The 18,284-nt window shown below is 38.3% G+C and overlaps 1 protein-coding gene across 4 annotated transcripts in view; it reads left to right on the top strand.

The window, feature by feature from the left end:
* STX17 (syntaxin 17) overlaps nt 1-17,524 on the top strand; it is a 71,757-nt gene extending 54,233 nt beyond the window's left edge. For all 4 annotated transcript variants that reach the window (XM_027964392.2, XM_004004222.5, XM_060409241.1 and 1 more), the window contains exons 5-8: nt 255-370; nt 449-499; nt 10,578-10,664; nt 11,406-17,524. In XM_027964392.2, the coding sequence (XP_027820193.2) occupies nt 255-370; nt 449-499; nt 10,578-10,664; nt 11,406-11,645 (494 nt within the window). In that variant the 3' untranslated portion in view covers nt 11,646-17,524. The remainder of the gene's footprint in view (nt 1-254; nt 371-448; nt 500-10,577; nt 10,665-11,405) is intronic.
* Nucleotides 17,525-18,284: the final 760 nt, after the last annotated feature.

Here is an 18,284-nt window from a genome sequence, read left to right as displayed (position 1 = left end):
TATGCTACTTTAGCTTCTAGCCCTAGTTGTTCAGATTGGGTAAGTAGTATTTGTAGTAATTTTCTTAGATGATTTTGTAGAATAATTAAAGAAATAATGTTTGTTAACTAACCTCCCCATAGATAATCAATTTACTTTTAGCCTGAACTTAATTAGTAAGCATTTTGCATGGTAGTTGTTTCATGGAATTGATTCATGCTACCATCTTTCTAACAAAGCAGATATACTCTAAACATGAGGCTATGTTCATCCAGGAACATTTCACAGTACTGAAGATGAAGCTGATCCTCAGAGTATGACTCAGATTTATGCATTGCCTGAAATTCCTCGAGATCAAAATGCTGCAGAATCATGGGAGACCTTAGAAGCGGTATGTTAGAAATGATTTTCCTTTTGGCAACTGTGAGGCATGAAAGTAAGTAATTTCCTCTTTCTCTCTCTTTTTAAGGACTTAATTGAACTTAGCCAACTGGTGACTGATTTCTCTCTCCTAGTGAATGTAAGTATATAACTGTTTTTGACTCAGAGATGTTGGATTAATAGAATAGGAGGCTTTTATCAATTACTAGACTTCTGATTAGGATTTTAATAGAATTTACAATTTCTAAGACTGGTATTGAGCCCTAGACCGAAGTCTTAAGTGTCCTCAAATCCCACTTCAATTAAAAAAAAGTTTATTAAGCATTTTTTTATATAGAATATACTGGGTATTAGGGTTATGACAAGATTGGATATAGAAATAAATGAATCCTGCTCTCTGCCTTCAGGGATTTACAGTGGGTGGCCATAAACTTGGACCCCACCAAAACTGAAATTTCAAGAATTATTGTTAAATGTAAAAATAAGCTATGAAAAGTATTATTGGCTCCAAGGAGAAGTGTTTAATTCCAAGGGAAATTTGCAGGTGTCATGGCACATTAAGAATAGTGTCATAAGATAGGTAGCATTTGCCTTCAGCCTTGGAAATTGAGTAAAATTTCCACAGGTGGGAATGAGGGGTGCAGTTGAAGATATCTAAACGAAAACATAAAGTAGAAAAGTGTATGGGCTTCCTGGGTGGCTCAGTTGGTTAAGAATCCGCCTGCAATGCGGGAGACCTGGGTTTGATCCCTGGGTTGAGAAGATATCCTGGAGGGAGGGCATGGCAACCCACTCCAGTATTCTTGCCTGGAGAATCCCCATGGACAGAGGATGCTGGCAGGCCGCCTGTGAGGCGGGAGACCTGGGTTTGATCCCTGGGTTGAGAAGATCCCCTGGAGGGAGGGCATGGCAACCCACTCCAGTAGTCTTGCCTGGAGAATCTCCATGGACAGAGGAGCCTGACAGGCTGCAGTCCATGGGGTCACAAAGGGTTAGAGGACAACTGTCCTTTCAGGAATAACAAGTGTTAACAATGTGATTAATGCATAAGGTACCATGGGTAAACTAAGCAAGGAGATTGAGATGCCACTGAAAGCCATACCAAAGAATTTGAACTTTACTTTGTAGATATTAAAGAGCCAGTAGATTTTTGAGCAGATAGAGCAATGTGATATTCTGTACTTCAGAAAGATCACTATTAGCCGTGTGAATAATTGCCCTGGGTGGGAGGAGAATATAGGTGGAAGGACCTTTGGAATCAATTCCAAGAGTTTCACTGAGTGCATGGCAATACAAATATTAATACAAAGGTAAAAAGCAGCCTAGAGGCATTTCTGGGGTCAATTTATGAGAAATTGGAGACAGGTGAAAGAGTCAAAATAAATTAAGGCTTTTTTATTCTACATAATTGGATGGCCAGTGATACTGTTAACAAAGATTGGGGAACAAAAGTAAATTTGGTGGAAAAGATAAAACAGATTTTCTATCATTATTTTTGTAAGTTACTCTTATTTTCCCTTCCGAGGAATTATGGGAAGGGGTGTGTGTGTGTGTGTGTGTGTGTGTGTGTGTGTGTGTGTGTGTGTGTAGCATGTCTGTTTCTGCATATGCTTCTTCTGGGTTTAGTTCATTGTTCTTGATCAAACTATGAGTTAGGAGTTGTACATCTTTGAATTACAGTTTCCCTGACATCTGGCTTTAAATTATAGGACGTTCCTAGGTCATACAATCTCAGGTTTGGAATTGGAAAGGACTTATGAGGCCTATTAATCTGATGCTTCTACTCTTGCTCCAGCTTCTTAAATAGATGATCTTTTGCCTCCTTTTCAACAATCACAGTGCAGAGATACACTCATTCCATTTGGAGGCGCTAACTCATAGAAGTTTTTTTCTTATGTAAAGTAAACTTTGATCTTAATAACTTCCTTCTGGTAGTTTAGCCCTCTGAAACCCTGTCCTGAAAAAGTCTTTTTTCCTTATAAAAGTTTTTCACCACAGCCAACATAATACTCAACAGTGATAAGCTGAAAGCCTTCCCACTAAAATCTGGAGCAAGACAGGGAGGTCCACTCTCACCACTTCTATTCACCATAGAATTGGAAAGCCCAACCATGGGAATCAGACAAGAAAAAAAAAGGTATCCAAATTGGAAGAGAAGAGGTAAAATTGTCAGTGTATGTAAATGACATAATTCTGTGTTGATGGACATTTAGGGTGCTCCCATGTCTTGGCCATTGTAGAGTGCTGCTGTGAACTTTGGGGTGAATGTGTCTTTTCAAATTGTAGTTTTCTCCAGATATATGCCAAGGAGTGGTATTTTTGGATCATACGGGAACTCTATTTTTAGTGTTATGAGGAACTTCCATACTGTTTTCCAGAGTGACTGTACTAATTTACATTCTCATCAACAGTGTAGGAGGATTCCCTTTTCTCCACACCCCCTCTAGCATTTGTTATTTGTAGACCTTTTAATGATGGCCATTCTGACTGGTGTGAGGTGGTACCCCGTTATAGTTTTGATTTGCATTTCTCTAATAATTAAAGATATTGAGCATCTTTTCACATGCCTGTTGGCTATCTGTATGTTTATTTCAATCTTCTGCCCATTTTTAGATTGGATTGTCTTTTTTGTTATTGAGTTGTATGCACTGTTTGTATATATTGGAAATTAATCTCTTGTTGGTCACATCATTTGCAAATATTTTCTCCCAGTTTGTAGATTGTCTATTTTTTTAAAAGTGATTTTCTTTGCTGTGCAAAAACATAGGTTTGATTAGACCCCACTTGTTTATTTTTGCTTTTATTTCTATTACCTTGGGAGCCTGACTTAAGGAAACATTGCTGTAATTTATGTCAGAGAATGTTTGGCCTATGTTCACTTTATGATGTCTGTCTTACATTTAATTCTTTATGCCATTTTGAGTTTATGTTTGTGCATGGTGAGAGAGTATGTTCCAACTTCATTGATTTACATGTGGCTCTCCGATACCACTTGCTGAGGAGACTGTCTTTTTCCTATTGTGTATTCTTGCCTCCTTTGTGTGAGTTTATTTCTGGGCTCTCTAACCTGTGCCATTGACCCATGTGTCTGTTTTTGTGCCAATACTGTGCTGTTTTTGTTACTGTAGCTTTGTAGTATTGTCTAAAGTCTGGGAGAATTGTGCCTCCTGCTTTGTTCTTTATTTTGGCCGTGCTGTTGTACGGGAGACAGGGATCAAGACCATCCCCATGGAAAAGAAAGGCAAAAATGCAAAATGGCTGTCTGGGGAGGCCTTACAAATAGCTGTGAAAAGAAGAGAAGCAAAAGGCAAAGGAGAAAAGGAAAGATATAAGCATCTGAATGCAGAGTTCCAAAGAACAGCAAGGGGAGATAAGAAAGCCTTCCTCAGCGATCAATGCAAAGAAATAGAAGAAACAACAGAATGGGAAAGACTAGAGATCTCTTCAAGAAACTTAGAGATACCAAGGGAACATTTCATGCAAAGATGGGCTCGATAAAGGACAGAAATGGTCTGGACCTAACAGAAGCAGAAGATATTAAGAAGAGGTGGCAAGAATACACAGAAAAACTGTACAAAAAAGACCTTCATGACCAAGATAATCATGATGGTGTGATCACTCACCTAGAGCCAGACATCCTAGAATGCAAAGTCAAGTGGGCCTTAGAAAGCATCACTATGCACAAAGCTAGTGGAGGTGATGGAATTTCAGTTGAGCTATTTCAGATCCTGAAAGATGATGCTGTGAAAGTGCAGCACTCAATATGCCAGCAAATTTGGAAAACTCAGCAGTGGCCACAGGACTGGAAAAGGTCAGTTTTCATTCCAATCCCAAAGAAAGACAATGCCAAAGAATGCTCAAACTACCGCACAATTGCATTCATCTCACATGCTACTAAAGTAATGCTCAAAATTCTTTAAGCCAGGCTTCAGCAATACGTGACCCGTGAACTTCCTGATGTTCAAGCTGGTTTTAGAAAAGGCAGAGGAACCAGAGATCAAATTGCCAACATCCACTGGATCATGGAAAAAGCAAGAGAGTTCCAGAAAAACACCTATTTCTGCTTTATTGATTATGCCAAAGCCTTTGACTGTGTGGATCACAATAAACTGTGGAAAATTCTGAAAGAGATGGGAATACCAGACCATCTGACCTACCTCTTGAGAAACCTGTATGCAGGTCAGGAAGCAGCAGTTAGAACTGGACATGGAACAACAGACCGGTTCCAAATAGGAAGAGGAGTATGTCAAGGCTGTATATTGTCACCTTGCTTATTTAACTTATATGCAGAACACATCATGAGAAATGCTGGGCTGGAGGAAGCACAAGCTGGAATCAAGATTACTGGGAGAAATATCAATAACCTCAGATATGCAGATGACATCACCCTTATGGCAGAAAGTGAAGAGGAACTAAAAACCCTCTTGATGAAAGTGAAAGAGGAGAGTAAAAATGTTGGCTTAAAGCTCAAGATTAAGATCAGAAAACTAAGATCATGGCAACTGGTCCCATCACTTCATGAGAAATAGATGGGGAAACAGTGGAAACAGTGTCAGACTTTATTTTCTGGGGTTCCAAAATCACTGTAGATGGTGATTGCAGCCATGAAATTAAAAGACGCTTACTCTTTGGAAGGAAAGTTATGACCAACCTGCTGCTGCTACTGCTAAGTCACTTCAGTCGTGTCTGACTCTGTGTGACCCCATAGATGGCAGCCCACTAGGCTCCCTATCCCTGGGATTCTCCAGGCAAGAACACTGGAGTGGGTTGCCATTTCCTTCTCCAATGCATGAAAGTGAAAAGTGAAAGTGAAGTCACTCAGTCGTGTCTGCTTTTCACGACCCCCTGGACTGCAGCCTACCAGGCTCCTCTGTCCATGGGATTTTCCAGGCAAGAGTACTGGAGTGGGTTGCCATTGCCTTCTCCATGGCCAACCTAGATAGCATATTCAAAAGCAGAGATATTGCCAACAAAGGTTTGTCTAGTCAAGGCTATGGTTTTTCCAGTAGTCATGTATGGATGTGAGAGTTGGACTGTGAAGAAAGCTGAGTGCCGAAGAATTGATGCTTTTGAACTGTGGTGTGGGAGAAGACTCTTGAGAGTCCCTTGGCCTGCAAGGAAATCCAACCAGTCCATTCTAAAGGAAATCAGTTCTGGGTGTTCTTTGGAAGGACTGATGTTAAAGCTGAAACTCCAGTACTTTGGCCACCTCATGCGAAGAGTTGACTCACTGAAAAAGACTCTGATGCTGGGAGGGATTGGGGGCAGGAGGAGAAGGGGACGACAGAAGATGAGATGGCTGGATGGTATCACCGACTCGATGGACATGAGTTTGAGTGAACTCCGGGAGTTGGTGATGGACAGGGAGGCCTGGTGTGCTGCGATTCATGGGGTTCCAAAGAGTTGGACGCGACTGAGTGACTGAACTAAACTGAGCTGAGGTGTTTGTAGCAAATGGTCTTTCTCTAGTTACAGCCAGCAGGGGTACTCTCTAGCTGTAGTTGTGGGCTTCTCACTGTGGTGACTTCTCTTCTTGAGGAGCATAGGCTTTAGGGTGTTCAGGTTTCAGTAGTTGTGGTGCCAGGCTTAGTTGCCCCACTCCATTTGGGATCTTCTCAGAACAGGGATCGAACCTGTGTCCCCTGCACTGCAGGCCAGATTATTAAGCACTGGACCACCAGAGAAGCCCTCTTGCTTTGTTCTTTTTCTTCAGGACTGTTTTGGCAGTCCTGTTTTCATGATTGATTCTGGGTCTTTTATGGTTCCATATAAATTTTAGGATTATTTGTTGTAGTTCTGTGAAAAATGTTGTGGGAAGCTTGATAGCATTAAATCTGTAGATTGCTTTGGGTAGAATGACCATTTTACCAATATTAAGTCCTTCAATCCAAGAGCATGGGATATCTTTCTGTTTCTTTGAATCATCTTTCCTTTACCAATGTTTTATAGTTCTCAGCATGTGAGTCTTTCACCTCCTTGGTCAAGTTTATTATGCCTAAGTATTTTTTATGTGATTAAAAGGAATTTTAAAATTTTAATCTTATATCCTGATACCTTGAGGAATTCATTTGTCAATTCTAGTAGTTTTTATGTGGAGTTATTAGGGTTTTCTATATACTACTCAGCTATAAAGAAGAAGGAAATAATGTCATTTGCAGCTACATATATGAACCTAGAGATTATACTAAGTGAAGTCAGAAAGAGAAAGACAAATACCATATGATATCACTTATACTTGGAACCTAAAATATAACACAAATGAACTTATTTACCAAATAGAAGCTGACTCACAGACATAGAGAACAGACTTGTGGTTGCCACAGGGGTAGGGGGTGAGGGAGGGATCGACTGGGAATTTGTGATTAGTAGATGCAAATAATTAATCTTATGTATAGAATAAATAAAGTCCTACCCAATCACAGAGGGAAATATATTCAATATTCTTTTACTAAAACATAATGGAAAGGAAAAAAAATTATTCAGTTTTTTGAGATCAGCATTATCCTTCCTCACCCAACCACACCTCAGCATATTTTCTTCTCTTAAGAACCCTTGATTCTCTAATGTTTTTTCTAGAGTCTAATTTCTCAGCTTTTCAGTACTAGTTATTTACTCTAGTTTGTGGATTTATTTCTCGAAATGTAACACCTAAAATTGAGTACAGTACCTTGTTTGAAGCATTTTCCTTTTTTATGCTTCTGAATCAGAAGCAGCAAAATGTTTGAAATTTCTGAGTTAGGTATCTATACAATCTATTAATATAGTTGTGTATGAAAGAGAAGTATATAATAATCCAAAAATATTTGTTTTTATAATCATGATTTATTCAATTTTTATAACTCATAATCTGATCTAATGCAGTTTGTAAAATCTGTACATGTAGAGTTATACAAATATTTACATTTGCTGCAAATCATCAATATTTACACAATAAAATGGATGAGTTACAATGTATGTAAATTATATCTCAAAGTGGATTGAAAACTAAACATGTACAAGTTCTCATTCAAAAGGAGTGCATTTGTCTTCCAATGAAATAGGAACATGAAAGGGAATTTAAGGGTTTGTGGCCATTTAACAAGTTATATTTCCTATTAGGTTGTATAAGCAGCTCCTAGCCCCTAATCTAAGAAAGATTTGTACAAGAAAACTTTGGGTATAGCCATGGCTCTATACAGATGTCCTATTTATAACAGTCTGTGTAAGGACATGAGACAGAATGCTATTAGGCAAAAGCTCAAAGAAGAACCCCTGATTACTGTTCCCAGGGTGACTAAGTTCTCATGACCACATGGTCAAGGACTCAACAGAAACTCCATTTAGACATGATATGATTTGGAAACATAACTAAAGTGACCACATCCTTTCATTATCATCACATGGACATGATACTATTTAGGCTAATTAACCATGTATTTATGGAATGCTTTTTGTGTGCATAGTATTGTGCTAAACTCAGTACAATGAAGAATAGAGAACAGTATTAAAAAAGAACCTATAGGACAGTCACAATAGTTATGCAAAATTGTGAATGTGCTTAATACCATTGAATTATACACTTAAAAATTGTAAATTTTATATATACTTTTACCATAATAAGTAAGCACTTGCAAAGCCATTAAGAGATCCATGTATATTTCAGTAAATGTTAATTATTATCTACTAGACACCCTGCTTTTTTTTCTTCAGCCTTATTGCTCAAGTGCCCTCTTCTGTTCTTGTAACTGTGGAACCAGCCCTGTTTCTAGTCAAGAGGAACTAGGAAAACTCTGGGCCATTTGCTCAATAGCTTGTCACTATTGCTGCTCATCCAGTTTTGTCTCTACCTTTTGCCATATCCCGTATGGCTTTTATACTTAAGTTTTACTCCCAGTGCATAAAAACTGGGCTGTAATTGATTAGATCAGATTCTTCCATTTATTATTTATGTGACCTTCAGAATGTTAACAACACTTAGCTTTGTAAATTGATGGGAGGACTCCATGAGATATTGTCTTATTTCTCACTCCCTTCCCTACCCTTGGAGTAGGAAATGCCAATCCACTCCAGTGTTCTTGCCTGGAGAATTCCATGGACAGAGGAACCTGGCAGGCTATAGTTCATGGGTCGCAAAGAGTAGGACACAACTCAGCGACTGACACACACACACCATTCCCCACCCCGACCCACTGCATTCTTGCCTTTGTCCCTCCCTGTTTGATTCACTCTTTGCTTAGAATTCCACTTTTGCCACCACCAATACCTTTAGACATTTTAGTACTGTAGTTCCTATAGTCGCTTTCCTATTACTGGAATCCCTTAATGTCAACACCATACTTACCCACCCTGCTTATTGCCTACTCTAGGCCAGTAGACTCTGCCTGTGTATCATAGTGTTTATGTGCTTGTTTCTGGGCTTTTCTGTGTATATGAGTGCATATAATTAAGTTTAGTATATTCATATTATCTATCTTTGGAGCTCAGAACGAAGATAGCTTAGTTGGTTGGGATCTAAGACTAAAGCTGGCGTTGAAGGCTGGCTGGAATTTAGAGAGAGAAGAATAAAGGAACATATCTGGAATTTTGGCATTAGTTTCTTAAACCTGTACTTTCCAGGCACATTAATAAAACTGTACAACTACCAACAAGGGGAAAACAGTTCTTCATAGTTTTGACTTCAAATGCCCAAATTGCATTCTGCTTGACAAATATTAACTTAATAAATCACATTTCCCCCCAGAATCTTAGGTGGTCTTATAACTGCTTATTAAGATTCTGTTATTTTTTTCAGGCAGGTAAGGAAACCTAAGTCATTGTTAAATCCATAAACATATTCTTAGATTCTTTGGAGAATTGTTTTCCTTTAAAAAGGAAAGTCTATTCATTACTCTAGTTTGAGAAAACTACAGTGAGCCTCATAAATAGTTTAAATAATTGTTAAAGGGATGCTGAGAACAATATGAGGTGCCAGTGTTAAGTTGATGGTTGTCAGATTTGCGAGGCCTAGGTCAATGAAAGCAAACATAAGTAAATCAGAAGAAAAAGGGAAGGTTGGTAGATAGGGGTGAGGAGGCTTTGTTGTTCGGGGCTTGGTGTCCTGTAGTAGAATAAAGTTGTGTATGTATAGTTTGGCCCAGCATAAAGAGCCAAGATCACAGTGGACAAATAGGGTCCAGATTGAGCTCTGAATGGAGTCTAGTTTGGCATTTAGTTGGGGTTGAAGAGGGATTCTCTTCTATTATCTGTGAATTAAAAAAACCCCTCAAAAGTAAATAGTCTATATGTTGATGTTTACATCAACATGGGTTGATGCTTACATGGGTTTATACATGTGCGAGAACTAATCAAAGGATATGCCCTAAGAATTGGTTGTATATTATATGTAAATTCCATATAAATATAGTTTTCTAAAAATGGGAATATGTTCCTCTGTCAGGTAGTGAGTTCTTGTCACTGGAGATGTTTGAGCTGAGATTCAGTGGCCACTTATCAGAAGTGGTATAGTGGGGTTTCACATAGCTGAGGGGAAAGTTGCACTTCCACCCAGAGATTCCGTGTTTCTGTTGTGTCAGCACAGATTTTGCCATTTTATGTAGAAGGCTTTATTAATATGTTTGATCTGAAACATTTTAATTTGTCATGATTTTTAAATGTACTGAAGTGTACAGGTGTAAAACATGGGACAGTAAGTTCGTTCACTGCTCCCTTGTGCATATCACAAATGGAACAATTTTATGGCAGGTCAAACCATATTATATTTTTACTCCTAAAACATAATAACTTGTGTTTATTGGATCAAGGGCATTTAACTCCTGAGACAGATTTGTCTGTTTTAAACTGAATCTTCAAAGAAGATAAGTTAGAAAGGCTTTTGGTTTGATTTTTTTTTTTCCATCAAACCTCACATGACACGTAAATGCTTATTTGGATGTTTTTCCTCCTGGAAAGTAGATTCATTTGGAGAATAATATGTTTGCATGTTAGAATGCATTTTAGTGTGAGATGCTTTGTCCTATAAAGGTGCCACCCTTTTCTTGTCTAATAATTAAGTCACCCTCTTTTTTTCATACAAGTGAATTTGTACTTTCAACATGGTTTATCAGATGCTATTAATGAACCGCTATTAAGACTGCAAGGCTGCAGTACCCAGGGCTCTGATTACAGGAATTAAAGTAGTGTGTATTGGCTGACTGCTGCTCCCCAGCAGGAACGTTCACTCATAATTCCTTTGCATCTAGTCTCAGCAGGAGAAGATTGACAGCATTGAAGACCATGTCAACAGTGCTGCTGTGAATGTTGAAGAGGGAACCAAAAACTTGGGGAAGGTAAGATTCTGCTCCTGCTGACAAATCAATGGTACTCTGGCTCTCAGGAATCCCTAGTATTAACCCAATTGATCTGTTCTCTTTAATGTTGAGGGAACCAGCAATTAAGAAAATAAGGAAGAAATGACACATAGGTAGTGCAGGAAATCAATGGTTGTTGTAATATTCTACTCTAAGATTCCTTCTGTTGGGAGAGACATTTTTTCAGAGAGAGAGTAAACTGGAGCCCTGCTATATGGCACTTGGTGTTACAAAATAATATTTTCAGGGGTCCAGGAGAGGAGTAGAGAGGGTTGTCAGAATCCAGTAGGGGCCAAAGTTTAGGGACGTGACAGCACACATGTGTGGGTCCATCTATTTCCCATAGAACGTGGCTTTTAACCCCAGGTACATAGCATGGAGTAATCTGTGTGCAACATAAAAGCTTTGGGAGTATCTGTGGCTACTGAAACTGTTTAAATAAGCTAGCTAGATAGTTAGTGAATTGACTGTTTTGCAAGTAAAATCAATCTGTAGCAGTCCACTCTTTGTAGCTCATTTCTCTAAGTTCTGAGATCTGGAGCAATTAGAGTACCTGTGGAATACTTTCTCCCCTCCCCCAACCCCAGAACAATCTCTAAGGTTAATTATGTACCACGAGTTAAAGAGGCATTGCCAGGAGTAATGAGAGGAAAATGCATATCACCACAGGGAGATATTCTCAACTCAATTTCTAAATTGAATTTTTTTTTTTTTTTACAGGCTGCAAAATACAAGCTGGCAGCTCTGCCTGTGGCAGGTGCACTCATCGGAGGAGTGGTAGGGGGTCCGATTGGCCTCCTTGCAGGCTTCAAAGTGGCAGGAATTGCAGCTGCACTTGGTGGTGGGGTGTTGGGCTTCACAGGTGGAAAATTGATACAAAGAAGGAAACAGAAAATGATGGAGAAGCTCACTTCCAGCTGTCCAGATCTCCCCAGCCAAACTGACAAAAAATGTAGTTAAAAACCAAACTTCGGTATTATTGGTGCCAACATGTCTATCCTAATGACGAGCTTCGCTGCTGTTGGACACCCAGTCAGCTTTCAGAACATGATTATATCCCAGTAGTGGCTGTAGATGCTCAAGTGGAATTGAACTGTGATAAGAGGATATATTTTTTTGTTTGCTGGGGTATTAATGGGGATGTGAGAAACTGAGGAGCCTGGACTGAGGGTGTACAGTATTTGTCAGGTAAAGTTAAAGAACTGCCAGGGAGCAGATTTTCTACTTGGAAATGTGAAAACTGAACCTATAACTTTGATCAGGACTTGTGATCTGTAGACTTGTTGGGTTATGGAAGGACCGTTTTCAGAATATTTTCTTCCATGACCCTGACTTGGAGACTCCAAGGCTAAGCATATTGTAAATATGCTTCTTTAACTCCTAAATATACATTATTTAGACAGTTTAGCAGAGAAAAGAATGGAAGTTCAGGAGCTTTTCACATCAAATAGGGAAATCAGGATCTAGCAAGGGGCCCAAGTGAACTACATAATGGAGTCCATTTGGTGAGCCCTATTGCCGTTTGGTCTAACACTATTTTCCAGTAAAGGAAATAAATATTGTAAGAAAATGGAAAAAAAGGCCCAATTTCTCCTTCAGGTATCTTAATTTGTGACACTAGCTTCTTCTCTCTTCTGCCTTTCTGTAAATAAAGAACACAGAGTCTCAAGTCAGCCTATCTCTTAACACCTCAGAACTCCCTCTGCCTTTCCGTAATTTTGAAAAGTTCTTTGACTTATGGGATGAATTCTGCCATGTTTAATGAAGACTTTTCTCATAGTCTTTTTTTTTTTTTTGTATTGTAGAGAGCGGTGTTGATCTCCAAACATTGTTAGAGTTTGGGCTAAAAAATAAGCAAGGCGGGGATAACCAGATCATTTCTTGGGGCATCTTACAATTTCAAGGGGCTCATGTACTTGCCGTGCAGTGAGTCTTTGATCCTGTTTCTTTTGTCTTTTCAGCTGGCAATTGGAGGAGCTAAGAACTAGCTTTCTACCTCACTTCCAGTACTACCATCCTTTTCCCTAGGTTTTACTATCTCCTGTGCTTTCCTTCACTTTGTACAGCTGCATTTCTTCCCGAGAACAGCATTCATGCTTGCCTTTTCTCACATTCAAGATTGATGATGGACAAGGCCTGGTGCCAAGACTCAGTCCTGGTGGAGGATTTGTGGTGCTAATTTCAACACTTGACATTGATAGCAAGCATGACCCACCCCAACCCAATGTCTGTCTCAAATAGCAGGGAAATTTTAAATTTAGGAAAAAAGAATTTAAGATTATGGGCAGCCTCATCCTGTACCCTCAACTCATCTGAAGTAGGAAGGAACCACCTTTTGCCTTGTTCTTTATTCTTTTCTGAGGACAGAGGAAAGGGCACCTATACCATAAAAGATGTGAGCTCTCTGCTCAGGAACCAGATGGATTCATCAGGTGGTTGAATGGTTTATCACTTCTTTCTTGCTGAGTTTACTCTTAACAACTTTTATTGATTGCTGCCTTTTACCTGTATGTCTAATCTAAAGAGACCTTTCTCTTTCATACTTTTTGCTTCTCACCAGTGAATTCCAATGAGGCAACATACCATTTCTTATCGTTACTGAATAACTGGAAAACATATTGGTCCCTGCTGACTTGTATCTTTAGTATAATACCAGGAGGGGAGTACTTTGAATAAGCGTCAGATTCTGATCCAGTATTTGATATTAGATACCTGTGAGATTGGGATAACTACTTTTGAGCTCCACCTTTTTATGTTTTCTGATCCTTGCTGTCCCTTTAACACAGGATGTTCAAGCCAGAATGAGGATCAGAATTGCCCAGGGTGCTAATTTAAAACAGAATTCCTATACTTCAATCCCATGGGTTCTAATAATAGCCATTCTGATCCTGTCAGCTAAAATGATAAATTTAAGATATAGTTACATCAAGATTCAGCTGAACTGCTGAATTCTGTAATTTCTAGTATTCTACCCTTCAGCATAGCCCAGTCTTCATCACTGCATATTATTCCTATTCTGCCAATCTAAAATTGGTTAGCTCACCATCTTAACAGCACTAGGGATTCATTATACTGTCAGGGTGGTTTTTGCTCAAGACCTGGTGGAGGAAAGAGGCCTATTGTTGACCCTCACATTTTGTTTTGGGATCTTTCCTTTTCACTGAGCTAGTGTGGGCCATCAATGTATGTGCTCATATAGGCCTTGAATTTTTTTTTTTACTGCTCATCAGGATGGGACTGTTACTCTAGTGGAGTAATATTTTATGCTTAGGTAAGTTACAGTCCTTTTTTAAAGTTTTATAATTCAAAATTATTTAGAAATTGTATCTAATTTCCTCATTAAGAGAGCCTGATAGCCAAATTTTTGTAAGAAATTTATATAAGTGTTTAATCAACTATGAATGATATACCTATAAACTGTGTTAGAAATATAAATTAGCCAGTATGACACAGAAACCAGTCTTAAAATTGAATTTAATGCCCTGTAGTATCAGATTAAATTTATCTTCTATATGATTCATGTATTATTTTTACTGCAGCAAGTTAGAGGTAGGGAACATTTTAAGTTCTTAAAATTTACTGAGGCTTATTTGGTTACAGGCAGCATTCCTACAGCCTTGTTGATATAATAACCTGAGAATTTCTCTGTAGAGCAGAGACTGAAACTTTTTGGTTGTAATCTATAGTAAAAAAAAATGTATTTATATCAAAACTCAGCATATGCATCATGGAACAATACTGTATGTTCAGTGTACTTTGTTTTTTGTTGTTTTGGCTTTTAAAATATGCTAGTTGTAACCTTTGAAATTGATTTCATAATCTACCAGTAGGTGTTGACATTTAGTTTCTTAAAAACAACAAAGCCCATATAGAGGAACTGATACTTATGGAATATTTTCTGTTGGTCAGGCACTTCACTAGGCATTTTATAGGTAAGGAAACTGGGTCTCAGAGAAACTAAATAATTTGCAGATGGTTATTCAACTGCAAAAAGGTGAAGCCAGGATGTAAACTAGGTCTGTTGAACTACAAAAACTTCTGTACTCTCATACTGTGCTGCTTCTGTATATAAAATTGTGATGGGCTAGTCACTCTGCTTCACCCAAACACCCATATATTCTGTAAGGTAGCAGCAGCAGGCTTGGTTTGAAATTACATGTGCCATTCATTTACACTTTTCTTAAAATCTTCTTTTTCCTTACCAAGTGTCTAGCAACCTCAGAGTTTTTAATAGTTCGGACAGTAAAGAATTTGCCTTCAGTGTAGGAGACCAGGGTTCGATTCCTGGGTTGGGAAGATCCCCTGAAGAAGGGAATGGCTACCCACTCCAATATTCTTGCCTGGAGAATTCATGGATAGAGGAGCCAGGTGAGGCTGCAGTCCTTAGGGTCACAAAGAGTTGGGCACAACTGAGCGACTAACACACACATATGCAATGCAGAAGTACATAGTGGTGAATCTGGTCCTTAGACTATAAAAGTGTTTCCATCCCACATGTATCCTACATATTTCCTTATCTTTGTGGGTCACAGTCATCACTTAAACAGTGTTTTTTATATTGAATTTTAAAATAAACTCTGAAGTAATGTTTTAAAACAATTATAACTCATAGAGTCAAGTTATTATCCTTTACCCTACCCTTGGGAGGCCATGTACTTACTGTAGTGATGCTAGTATTACTTAGAATATTTTTGAAACTTTTCTTTTGGAATTGGCTTTAAAGACATTTTACAAATCATGTAAAAAAAGCCACCTCAGTGTTTATTAGTCACAGATTATGCTCCTTTATCCTTATGATGTCTTCTTTCCTTAGTTTTGCTTTTCTTGTGCTGATTTAGCTCTTCTACCCACCTGTGCAGGAGCCAATAACCTAAGAAGCCCCAGAAGATGGGTGTGTTGGCCAGAGTTCCAGGAGCAAGAATTTCAGGTTATACTGAAACTGAGTGCTGTGTAGGGAGAATTCTGTGAATACGAAAACCATCTTCTGTGGGCTGCATAAGTGCCATAAGTAATTTGCACAGGAGTAAGGACTGAAGTATCTATGACTCACAAGAGGCTGTAGAAACTTAAATATAAACAATTGTGTACAACATTTTTCTCCAGTGAAAGTCACAGAAGCCAAACCAAGCCATTCTTTGTTCTCAGGGTCCCTGTTGCCCTTCATGGCTGCCACTCAAAATCTCTGGGAAGAAGGACGAAAAAGAACTTGGGGAAATTGTTCTCCTGTAAAACGTCATTTTCTTCTCTTGTGATGAAGTATGACGTGGTGGTGGCTATCAGTACTTGAAACTTTAATTAGTGAGAGACCTAATAAAAAATAGGGAAGCTTCCCCAGTAGCCTAAATTAATGTAAACAGTTCAGGTTTTGTTTGTGTTTTTATCAACACGTCATGTTTCTAACAGGAGTTTCTTACTATTTATACTGATTAATTTGACGCCATTTTACAAAGACACTTCTTGGGTATTATAAACAGTCAATGGTAAAAGATCCACATATTATCTATATTACTGCCCTCAGAAATTATTGGTATAGACAAGAAAAACATCTATGCAATATTAACAAAAATAAATTTATTTAAAAACATGAAAGGTGTCAAAGGCAAGTGATTTCCCCAAGGTTAAAGCTACTTAACACAAAAGTTAGAATTAAAACCATGGTCCAAGAAAAAAATCCTCAAATAATTTAACTGAGTTTCTGTTATGCCATATCAAGTTGCTTGCTGAAGTTTGTGGTCTTTCAGACCAACATTAACATTCCAAATCAGTCAACAGCTCTAGTGGAAAGAGAATTCACTGGGGAATCAGGTCAGGGTTTTAGTTTTGTCTTTGTCTATTGTAGTAAGTATTTACTCAGGGTAGCTGCTTTCTCCCATTCTCTAGGCAGGGATTCCCCCAACCTAACATTGTCCATTCTTTATATTTAGCTTCCTCCTGGGTCTTGTCAACTGTTTGAATATTAGTTTTTTTTTTTCATTTCTTATATCTATTCATAGCCATCACTCTAGTAAAAGACTATATTACCTCACATCCCCTACCTCATCCTCCCCAACTTTAGACCGTTCCTCACATCACCGCCACAAAAGTCATCTTTTATTTTTTGCTGAAATATTTTCAGCAGCTCCTATTGAATAGCTGATCAAATTTTTCCCTTCCATATTTTGGCCCCAGCTTGTCTCTTCAGACTTGCTACTCACCATATGACAGTGCCACTGAAAACCAGACATTCTATAAGAATGATTTTAAGCTTTTTCTATGGTGAAGGAAGAAAATGGTTATAAACTATGTTTACATTTTTTCCAGACTAATTTCTGTAACAGTACATTTTACAAAACTAACCAGCTGAGTTTTAAGCTTTTGAACAAGCCTAAAAGTTGTTTCCTAAGGAGAAGAAATCTTTTGTCCCCCCCCGCAAGAAGAAAGTATATTCAATTTCTTAACCTTCAAACAATGTCAGTCTTGCCACCTGTGCATTGGATAGCCAAAGCCATGAGGATTTTAATTTAGCAGCATAGATAATTCCAGACTAGAACTGACTGTTGTCAAGCTCCTGTGAGAAACTTGACTGATCAATATTTGAGGAAAGCGCTCAAGAGTACATTTCTCAAGTACTAGAGATTGGTTAATCACTAAAAAAGATGTTTACCTGGGCTTCATTAATTAACCCCCCCAATGATGTCTTCCATTTTATTATTAAAACCTTTGGTGTTAGCAAGGGTCAGCACAAGAAAAGGCCCAACAGAGAATTTCTACAATTCTGTAAAGCCTCCTGAGTTTACTTATTGTGTTGCTGAGTGGTGCTTATTTAAGGAAACATGCAATAAATTTACTTATTCAACAAACATTTAACTGAATGCCTGTTGTATGTTGGGTGCCAGTGCCATATGTAGAAAAATATTAGACCTATAGAATCTACCCTTATAAACCATTCAGGCTAGTGAATTCAGACACTCAAAGCAAGTAAATCACCATAAAACATGGTAAGTACCCTAAAAAAGGAGAGCAAAGTATGAAGATACAGAGAATGGAGTGACTTGTTCTGCCTGGAAAAGAAGGGGAAGACTTTGTAGAACATGGGTATTTGAGCAGTGCTCCGAAGAAGAATATGCCTGACTGAAGACTGGATTTGTAAGCTTTCAAATGGCAAAGGAATTGCAAGTACAAAGGGTTCAAAACATGAACAAGTATAGTGTGCTTAGAGAAAACGAAGGAGTTAAATGTGAGTGATGAAGCTGGTTAGACCTACAGACCAGGGTCGTTTTTATACGTGTGTGTATGTATTTAATATATACACTTAATAATTATTTGTTTAAATGGATTATTTGTATCAGATAAGACTGTTACAACTCTAAGTTCTTTGCTTTGCCTTCCTTGCCAGAGAAGTTAGTAATAAAACTCACTTTTACCTGGGCTCTTGGTACATTCAGCATATTTGCTTTTCTTCCCCACGTGTAAGAAATGATTTGTGCTTTCTTGCCTCTGTTGTGAGATCCCCTGCTTGACACAGAATGTCTGCTTTCTTCCTATCCTGTTATTCATTCCCTAAATATTTATTGAAAACCCACTGAGAAAATAGTCATGAAATTTACTTTTGCCTTTTAG

Source organism: Ovis aries, chromosome 2 (genome assembly GCF_016772045.2).
Source record: "Ovis aries strain OAR_USU_Benz2616 breed Rambouillet chromosome 2, ARS-UI_Ramb_v3.0, whole genome shotgun sequence".
Taxonomy (NCBI): domain Eukaryota; kingdom Metazoa; phylum Chordata; class Mammalia; order Artiodactyla; family Bovidae; genus Ovis; species Ovis aries.
The sequence above is the reverse complement of the archived record's forward strand: the minus strand, read 5'-3'. Positions and strand labels throughout refer to the sequence as shown.